The 10,638-nt window shown below is 53.5% G+C and overlaps 1 protein-coding gene across 1 annotated transcript; it reads right to left on the bottom strand.

The window, feature by feature from the left end:
• Window positions 1-3,408: 3,408 nt before the first annotated feature.
• On the bottom strand, window positions 3,409-6,626 carry LOC109777333 (probable methyltransferase PMT2). Its single transcript, XM_020336004.2, has 6 exons — window positions 5,976-6,626; window positions 5,674-5,884; window positions 5,290-5,578; window positions 4,789-5,160; window positions 4,079-4,156; window positions 3,409-3,985 (listed from the first exon to the last, which is right to left on the bottom strand). Exons 1-6 carry the CDS (start codon window positions 6,624-6,626, stop codon window positions 3,730-3,732), a joined length of 1,857 nt encoding a protein of 618 aa, XP_020191593.2. The 3' UTR covers window positions 3,409-3,729.
• Between the last annotated feature and the right edge of the window lie 4,012 nt (window positions 6,627-10,638).

Below are 10,638 nucleotides of genomic sequence, written 5' to 3'. Positions count from 1 at the left end.
CCCGCTGCCATCTCCCGCGACCGGCGCTGGCGCCCTGGCGCGCCCCATTGCCCGTGCCCGTTCGAGCGGATTCGCCCGCCCGTTACCCGTACCCAGCGCCCGTTAAGTCCCCTTGGCCCATTGACATGTGGGGCCTAGCATCAGAACTTTTTTATAAAAAAAGAATAAATAATAATAATGATTAAAAATAATTAAAATATTAATTAATTAATTAAAGAATTAATTAACGTAATTAATCCTGATTAAATTAACCTAATGACTTAATTAAACTAATTAAACCTGCTTAGTTAGTCTAAGACATTGACGAACGGGCCCCACCTGTTAGTTTGACCGGTCAACGGTCACAGTTGACCGCTGACGTCATGCTGATGTAGTAAACCTATTTTTGGTTTAAATTAAATCTGTTAATTCCTGAAAGTGATTAAGTCCTTTTTAATTTAATATAAAATAAACTGTAGCTCGGATGGAAAAACTTTGTACATGAAAGTTGCTCAGAACGACGAGACGAATCCGGATACGCAACCCGTTCGTTCACAACACACCCCTAACATATCAAACTCGCAACTTTTCCCCTCCGATTCATCTATCCGAAAACGCGAAACACCGAGAATACTTTCCCGGATGTTTTCCCCCTTCGCCGGTACCACCTCCTACCACGTTAGGGAACACATAGCACCGCGCATTGTCATGTCTTCCATCGTCATGCTTATGTTTGCATTATATTCATTGTTTCTTCCCCCTCTTCTCTCCGGTAGACTACGAGACCGGCGTCGCTGCTGGTGCCCCGACCGACTACACTGTTGACGACCCCTACTTGCCAGAGCAACCAGGCAAGCCCCCCCCCTTGATCACCAGATATCGCCTATTCTTCTCTATACAGCTTGCATTAGAGTAGTGTAGCATGTTACTGCTTTCGGTTAATCCTATTCTGATGCATAGCCTGTCATTGTTGCTACAGTTGTTACCCTTACCTGCTATCCTACTGCTTAGCACAGGATGCTAGTGTTCCATCAGTGGCCCTACACTCTTTTCTGTCTGCCATGCTATACTACTGGGTCGTGATCACTTCGGGAGGTGATCACGGGTATATACTATATACATTATATACATAACACATGTGGTGACTAAAGTCGGGTCAGCTCGTTGAGTACCCGCAAGTGATTCTGATGAGGGGGCTGAAAGGACAGGTGGCTCCATCCCGGTAGAGGTGGGCCTGGGTTCCTGATGGCCCCCAACTGTTACTTTGTGGCGGAGCGACATGGCAGGTTGAGACCACCTAGGAGAGAGGTGGGCCTGGCCCTGGTCGGCGTTCGCGGATACTTAACACGCTTAACGAGATCTTGGTATTTGATCTGAGTCTGGCCATTTGGTCTATACGCACTAACCAACTACGCGGGAACAGTTATGGGCACTCGGCGTCGTGGTATCATCCGAAGCTCTTTTTGACGTCAGCGACTGAGTGGCGCGCGCCGCATTGGACTGTAAGCTCGCTCTTGTATTAAGGGGGCTAGGTCTGCTTCCGGCCGCGTACGCAATGTGCAGGTGTGCAATGGGCGATGGGGCTGCGACGTGTTGATCTTCCGAGGCCGGGCATGACCCAGGAAAGTGTGTCCGGCCAAATGGGATCAAGGTGTTGGGTTATGTGGTGCACCCCTGCGGGGAAGTTTATCTATTCGAATAGCCGTGTCCCTCGGTAAAAGGATGACCCAGAGTTGTACCTTGACCTTATGACAACTAGAACTGGATACTTAATAAAACACACCCTTCCAAGTGCCAGATATAACCCGGTGATCACTCTCTAACAGGGCGACGAGGAGGGGATCGCCGGGTAGGATTATGCTATACGATGCTACTTGGTGAACTTACCATCTATTCTCTTCTACATGCTGCAAGATGGAGGTGGCCTGAAGCGTAGTCTTCGACAGGATTAGCTATCCCCCTCTTATTCTGGCATTCTGCAGTTCAGTCCGCCGATATGGCCCTTTACACATATACCCATGCATATGTAGTGTAGCTCCTTGCTTGCGAGTACTTTGGATGAGTACTCACGGTTGCTTTTCTCCCTCTTTTCCCCCTTTCCATTCTACCTGGTTGTCGCAACCAGATGCTGGAGCCCAGGAGCTTGACGCCACCGTCGACGACGACTCCTACTACACTGGAGGTGCCTACTGCTACGTGCAGGCCGCTGACGACGACCAGGAGTAATTTAGGAGGATCCCAGGCAGGAGGTCTGCGCCTCTTTCGATCTGTATCCCTGTTTGTGCTAGCCTTCTTAAGGCAAACTTGTTGAACTTATGTCTGTACTCAGATATTGTTGCTTCCGCTGGCTCGTCTATGATGGAGCAATTGTATTCGAGCCCTCGAGGCCCCTGGCTTGTATTATGATGCTTGTATGACTTATTTTATTTTTAGAGTTGTGTTGTGATATCTTCCCGTGAGTCCCAGATCTTGATCGTACATGTTTGCGTGTATGATTAGTGTATGATTGAATCGGGGGCATCACAACCACACCCCTCATATCCAAACCCTCAAATACATCGTGTAGAACAAATTCACCACCAATTCAACAATGCAACACAAAGCAAAATAAACCACAAATCAACACATGCCAAAAGAAAGTACGACAATTCATAGGTAGGCGATACAAGAATAATCCACGTTGATGTGGACCACCTCCTTGTCTGGAACTTCCCGCTCACGCTGCTTCCTTCGCCCCCTTGTCCGCAGCTTCGTGCTCACGTTGCTTCCTTCGCCCCTCCCGCAGACGACATTCTCCGCGTTGCAACTTACCCCACGGATGGGAGCCCCACAGACTCCATCGAGGCATCATGCATGCCGACAGTGTGGGACAGGTTACTCGGAGACGTTATCTAAGAGGGCGGCGGCACGGACAGGACCAAGGGCGGAGGTCGGTGAAGGCTCGGCGGTAGGAAATGGACGACAGACACGGGAAGAGGACATTCAATTTGGTGGACTAGGTACCACGTGACATATGTGGTGAGCAATTCAAACTAATCCAATTTTTTTGGTGGACTATTTGGGTGGGGCTGGTTTGTCGGATCTGATGTGACCGACGCGTCCGGGCCTCCCCATATCAGCTCCAGATATGGACTGGGTTTGAAAGGTGCCGGACAACCCAGATGTATAGGGCTGGTTTGAGGTGTGCAGCTGGGTCGCATTCTGGTGATGGTTCACTAAACCTGGCTGTCCACCCGGACGTTTGCGGACGATACGAGGGTCTGGTTGCAGATGCTCTAAGATGGATAATCAGAATGCGCAATATTAGAGATAGAATTGTTTAGTTGATGCAACTTTGAAGTTATGATGCCTGTTGTCATGCTAGTTTCCAGAAACTGTTTCTCTCGATAACTGCACTCCCCAGGCGTCGTTATTCAATATTTGAGTAATTCTATACACAAATTTTTATACGACAATAATATACACGTACTAGTTGGAATGGGAACAATGGCGGTGAAAACGACCATGAGAATGCGAATTCTGAGTGCCATAACAACATTCTTGAATCTGTGACTGGCAGAAAATGGTACGTAGATCTTTGTGTCGAATATTTCCTACCATCTCATCTCGAAAAAATGGAAAATAAGTGTTCATCCTACACGACGTAATCAAAAAGGAATACACGTGCTGATCTCACTGCTACACTCGAGAGAAACTCACAAGAAGTTGAAATAAACACACACTGATCTCCTGAGTTGCAGTGCTACCATTTCACACCTCAGAAGAAGTTGCCTTCTTCTCTTGGGAGCTCTTGTCGCTGTCGGCGGTCCAGTAGCGCTTGACGGCGTAGAGCACCTTCTCTCGGATGTGCGGGCTGTCCTCGTGGTTCACCATCATCGTCTTCCATCGCATCCCCATCGCCACCTTGTCCACCCGCAATAGGATATCGATGTCATCCCGGAGGATCACCGTGCCCTCAGGGCGCAAAATCCGGTCCATCTCGAGCAGGATGTCCTCCATCTTGCACCTGATCCACCCACCAACCCATCAGCTAGCTTGTCAGGGATGTACGTACATTACAATTACCAGCAGTTAAGATCTCTTTGAGTGGCTCACTCACTTATCCCTGTAGAGGCTGAATACTCCATTGGCATGGATGAGGTCATAGGTTCTTGGGTAGGTAGAGAATGCTTCACACCTGAAGAAGAAGAAGACGAATCAACAACATCTCTTCGCATCATCATCTTCATGCATCGATTGATGCAGAGGGGGTCATCCTGTTTTTCAAAAAAATAAATCTATATCTATAATTCTATACCTACTAATAAAAGAAATAGGTATTTTTAGTCCGTCATGTTATTTTATAGAAAATTCCTTGATGTTTTTGACATTAAACCCGTAGTACATATCAAATGTTTTTTAAAATACTCATATCTTCTAAACCGTAACTTCAAATTTAACATGTTATATATGGAATTTGATTAGGAAAATATAGAGAATCTAATATAATGTTATTTTACCTACTAACCATTTAAAAAAATACAATCTAGAGTGCAATCTTAATCAACAGTGCATTATCCGTCTTTCTTTCATATACGTATTAAATCTACATGCAAGCCTTGTTTAAATAGAAGACATGTGGAATCTTGAACTTGCGCTTTTGTAGGAAAAAACCATCTTTGTTTGGGCCGTAGCTACAAATACTCAAATTATAGACTTTTTTATAAATTAAGAGCGTGTGGCATTCTTTTCTCCCGTTGCAACGCACGGGCCCTTTTGCTAGTAAATAAAATGAAATCTTGTAGACCAAGGCAAGCAAAACTAGCTTACCAGTCATGGTAGATGCCGATGAGGCCCCTCTCATAGATGACGCCGAGGGTGGAGAGCTCGGCGGCGGTGGGCACCACGTTCATCACCCAGGACATGGGGGAGAAGATCGCCGCCGCGAAGCCGCCCACGCCAGCGTTCATGTCCATGATGTTCCGGTACCGCTTGGTGTCGAGCTTGTAGTTGACCTTCGTGTATGCCTTCACATGCCTCTCCCACCGTCGCTTCTCCTCCTCGTACGACTCCACGGTGAAGCCCTGGACGGCGCCGGAACTTATCCGCGGCGGGATGGCCTTCAGCCGTTCCGGAAATGGCTGCAGTTCTCCTCCGGCGGCAGTGGAGGACGGCGTGATGCACGTCTCCATGTTCTTGTACCTGTTGTGCAGGCCCAACTCAACATCTTTCAGTTCCGTCCGTGTACCGCGGGAAACGTCGACGTGACGTTTTGAATCCGTTAATTTGACTCAAAGTCTGACGGCCAATCTCGATCGATATTGATCTCACCAGACGTCGTCGGGATTGGCCGGGTCGCAGGCCCGGACCGCCGGCGGCATGGCCGGGCACGCTGCCGTGTCCGTCCGCTTCCGCCACACGCCAATCTCGTCCATCTCGGTGACCTTCTCCCAGCAGAGCATCTGCGCGTACTCCTCAATCCTCTTCTGCTCGCCGGCCAGGTCCTCCTCCGCGCGCTCCCACTTCCTGTGATTCGCCTTCCAGTTGATCGGCGGGCCGGAGAGCACCCAATAGCCGCCCGGCCGGAGCACCCGGTCCACCTCCATCATGTACATCCCGCCTGCATCAAAACTTCCTTCCTTATATATATAGACCAAATCATGACAATGGCAATGGCAATGGCATACGTGTCGATCGCGTCGAGTGCTAGCTCACCGTTGCCGGACCACGGGATGAGGCACCGGGAGCAGTGCGCCATGTCAAAGGATCTTGGAGGGAATGGGAGCTTGACGGACCCCAGGACGCCGATGAAGGCCGGCACGCCGCGCTCCAGCGCGAACTGCACCTGCGCCTCGTGCGAGTCGCGCGGTGCGAACGACATGGCCATCACGCCACGGGAGTCCAGGTACGCGCCGAGACTCGCCACCTGCACCCACATGGACGTAAACGAGATCGATGAATGACAGTGCGCGAATGGACCATGCATGTATCAGAAGAAAACGTGAATAATGGCTTACGCCGCAGCCGGTGTCGAGGACGGTGCGGACGGAGCCGTCGGCGAAGGGGACGACGGAGGCGAGCTGGTCGATGTACTTGTCGGCGCCGTGGGGGAACTGGGTGCCGCCGCCGGGAAAACGGAATACGGCGCCCTCGTACTGGACCCAGTTCTGGACGGCCTTCTCAACGGTGAGGCTCTTGTACGGCGCGTTGGCGTAAGGGACGTAGTCGCGGCTCTTGGGCCACGGGAACGGCGTCACGTACCCAGGCGGCGCTGGCACGAGGCACCGCAGCCGCTCGCCGTCCGACGGGCAGTGCCGCTCCCGATACACCATGTTCTTGCGCGGGAATTTCATGGCGCGATCCTGGTCGTGGCAGGGAGTGTGGTCCGCGAGCGCTGCCGCGCACGGCGGCGGCGGCTCGCCGCCAAGGCCGGACGTCGTCGCGTTGGCCAGGCCGCCGGTGTGGTGCGTCTCGAAGCTGAGCCCCGCGGCAGAGGCGCCGGAGCAGGCCGTCTGCCGGGTCACCGCCACCGCGATGCGGTCACCCTTGCCGTAGCCGCTGCGCTGCCACGCGCCGAGCACGTAGAAGAAGCAGCACAGCAGGACGGCGATCACCATGCCCAGCGGGCTCCGCGCCTTGTACTCACCAGAGTTGCCCTTGATGGCCATGGATGGATGGATCGATCAAGGCCTACAGCACAACAAGAACAAATGCATCAACAAAAGGAACACGAATTGAACACACAAGAATAATTAATGATTAATTTGTTAATGCCATGCATGGACCTTGATCACGGTATGATCAGACCGAAGTGAATTGATCAATACGGCTTGATGAATTAGGACACCGCTGTTGCATCTGATCGATCTCTGTTGTTGAGGAAAACGCGCGCGGGAGAAGAGGAGAATCGGTATATACGTACCGGATCATGTGGTTACCATGTGTTTGTTGAGAAGGCTCAACAAGAAGGGAGGAAGAGGCGGATCTTGGAATCTGGGTATGGAGTATGGAGATACGAGATGACGACACGTTATTTCTGCCGTAGCAGATCAGGTGAAAGTGGTGCCCTAAAATACTATATTACGACTGCGCTTTTGCATTATTTGTTCCGGCTGCGTTTTTGACATAAAGTGTAGACAGATAATTTGCAATGGACGCCGCTAAGTGCCACATGTGTAGGCGTTAAGGGATCTGCTCACACGTTCTGTGTGGTCTCTAAGAGGACCAGCCCACACGTCTGTGTGTGGGCAAAATAACTAGCGCCCACACGCCCCTTTTTTTCCCTCCCGGTCCCTCTTACACGCGTGCGTGTGGGCAAAATAGATAACGCCCACACGCCCGGTACGTCAGGCCTCGTACCTCGTGGTCCCGCACGCCCCACGTGACACTTTACCGCGCGCCCGAAGTTGCCATGGGCCGAAACCTCGTCCATGTTCGTTTAAGTGCAGTTGCCATGTCGCTGAACTACGGTTGCCATGTCGGACAACTACAGTTACCATGTTTGCTCAACTGCAGTTGCCATCTCAAGTCAAAGTTCTAGATTGCCATTTTTTTGGACAACTACAGCTGTTGCCATGTGTGGTCTGGTCTACTGCAGTTGCCATGATTTCAAAATTTTAGGAGTTGCCACCTACTAACACTAGGCAGTTGCCATGTAGCGCTACAAAAAAAAGCATGGCAAAAAAACATGTTCGGGTAAAAGAGAGAGTTGCCATGTGCTCACAAGCACGCTAGGGCAGTTGCCATGTAAAAAAGAAAGAGTTGCCATCTGCTTACGTGCACGCTAGGGCAGTTTGCCATGTACCATGCAAAATATATGGCAACTGACATGTTCGGAGTAAAAAAAAAAGAGAGTTGCCATCTTCTTGCAATCACACTAGGGCAGTTGCCATGTACACTGCAAAAACACATAACAACTGGCAGCTTGGGTGTGGGAGAGGAGGCGGGCGTGTGGGCGAGATGGCAAACGCGCACACACCAGCCCTTGTGCGTGACTGAAAACTGGTGTGTGGGCGAACTGCTAAACGCCCACACACCGGCCCCTCCGTGTGGTAAAACGAATGTGTGGGCGACCTCTCTCACACACCACACACGCGCCTTGTCCTACGTGGCACATAAAATCGGCCAAAACGTGCCAAGATTCGTGCAGATGCTGCTGGACGGCGATGGGGCGTGTGGTTGAGATGGCTAACGCCCACACGTGTGGGCGTTAACATTTCTGTTTGCAATACGATATATTGAGTGGGGTGCTGGTGCACGTATATATAATACAAGGAAAGGCCTCTAGCTCAACTATACAAGACTAGGAGGTGGGCCACAACTCCAATACACGTGCAATACAAAATATATACTCAACACCCCCCGCAGTCGAAGCGTCGCTGGAGACACAGAGACTGGACCGAAACTCCTCGAAGACGGGAGTAGGCAATCCCTTAGTCATCACATTAGCAAACTGTTGCGTCGTCGGCACGTGGAGAACCCGAACACGGCCAAGGGCAACCTGCTCGCGCACGAAGTGAATATCAAGCTCAATATGCTTCGTCCGTCGATGGTGCACCGGGTTGGCGGAGAGGTAGACCGCGCTGACGTTGTCGCAGTAGACAAAAGTGGCCTTGTGAACATCACAAAGCAACTCCTGGAGCAGCTGACGTATCCAAGAGCACTCAACCACGGCATTAGCCACGGCGCGATACTCTGCCTCAGCGCTGGAGCCGGAGACTGTGGGCTGCCGCTTCGATGACCAAGAGATCAATGAGGGGCCAAGGTAGACGCAGTAGCCTGACGTAGAGCGTCGCGTGTCGGGGCAGCCAGCCCAGTCAGCATCCGAGTAGGCCACGAGGTCGGTGGAGGCGGAGGCCGTCAGGGTGAGTCCCAAGGACATGGTGCCGCATATGTAATGGAGGATAGGCTTCACCAAAGTCCAGTGAGAGTCATGCGGGGCGTGCATATGGAGGCACACCTGCTGAACAGCGTACTGCAGGTCGGGGCGAGTCAGCATCAAGTACTGTAAAGCACCGACGATAGAGCGATAAAATGCTCCATCAGACGCGAGAGACCCCTCCAGAGCAGAGACCTTCGCCTTCGTGTCGACGGGGGTGGGCGCCGGCTTGCAATTGAGCATCCCGGCACGCTCAAGGAGCTCGTGGGCGTAATTCTGCTGATGCAGAAAGAAACTGTCAGCCCGGCGGATCACCTCGATGCCGAGAAAGTAGTGTAGGGGCCCCAAGTCCTTGAGGGCGAACTCATCACGAAGACGAGCAGTCAACCGCTGAAGGAGATCGGGGGCGGACGCCGTGAGGGTGATGTCGTCGACGTAGAGCAGCAGATATGCAGTGTCAGCTCCCTGATGATACACAAAGAGTGAGGCATCGGAGCGAGTGGACCGAAAGCCCAGAGACTGCAGGAAAGCTGCAATACGCTGGTACCAAGCCCTAGGCGCCTGCTTCAACCCGTAAAGAGAGCGGGAGAGCAAGCACACGAAGTCAGGGTGCTCGGCTTCGACGAAACCAATAGGCCGCTCATAGAACACCTGCTCGGCGAGATGACCGTGCAAGAAGGCGTTGGAAACGTCCAACTGATGCACAGGCCAGGAGCGCGAGACGGCCAGCTGAAGGACGCCGCGGATCGTGCCCGGTTTCACAACCGGGGCGAAGGTGTCGGTGAAGTCCACGCCCGCGCGTTGCCGAAAGCCACGAACCACCAATCGAGCCTTGTAGCGCTCGAGAGAACCGTCCGGGCGAGTCTTGTGGCGAAACACCCACTTGCCAGAGATGATGTTGGCACGAGGGGGTCGCGGAACAAGCTGCCACGTGCGGTTACGCTGCAGGGCGTCAAACTCCTCCTGCATCGCAGCCAACCAATGGGGATCCCGAAGGGCGGCACGAGCGGAGGTGGGGATGGGTGATGGCGTCGATGTCGAGGCAGCGCGCGCATACTCGTCGGAGGAGTAGCGCGTGCTCGGCCGATGCACTCCTGCACGGGCACGGGTGACCGGGCCGGCGAGGGCCGCGGGTGCCGCGACAGCGGGGGCCACGACCACAACAGGGGCGCCCGCGGCGGGGGGGGGGGGGGGGGGGGGGCGCAGCCACAACAGGGGCGCCCGCGGCGTCAGAGGCGGGGGCCGCGGCATCAGGAGGCGCGACAGTGCCAGCCGAGCCAGCCGCGGAGGAGGCGACGGGCGAGGTCGAGGTCGAGCCCGTCGCAGGAGTAGCGGCGCCGGCCGGGGTGGCGGGTGGGGTGCCCGCGGGCTCGACCTCGGGCGAGGGAGCCAGGGACCCGGGGGCCCGGTAGGACTCAACCTCGGGTGAGGGAGTCGAGAACCCGGGAGGGGGCGGCAGAAGGCGCCGGGCCGGGGGGGGGGGGACACCGGGGGGTGCCGCCGCGCATCGCGCCAGGTAGGGGGCACAGGGTCCGGAGCCGAAGGAGCGGCGGCCGGAGGAACCTGAAAAAAAGGGAACACCGTCTCGACGAAGTACACGTGCCTCGAGGTGTACACACGATGAGTGACAGGATCATAGCACCGGTAACCTTTGGTGTTGGGAGGGTAGCCAAGGAAGATGCATGGGACGGAGCGGGGTGCAAGCTTGTGTGGCGTGGTGGATGTGGTGCGGGGATAACAGAGACACCCAAATATGCGAAGACCATCATAGGACGGTGGTGTACCCAAAAGAAGGTGGTGAG

The sequence above is a fragment of the Aegilops tauschii genome, chromosome 4 (assembly GCF_002575655.3).
Source record: "Aegilops tauschii subsp. strangulata cultivar AL8/78 chromosome 4, Aet v6.0, whole genome shotgun sequence".
Taxonomy (NCBI): Eukaryota; Viridiplantae; Streptophyta; class Magnoliopsida; order Poales; family Poaceae; genus Aegilops; species Aegilops tauschii.
The sequence above is the reverse complement of the archived record's forward strand: the minus strand, read 5'-3'. Positions and strand labels throughout refer to the sequence as shown.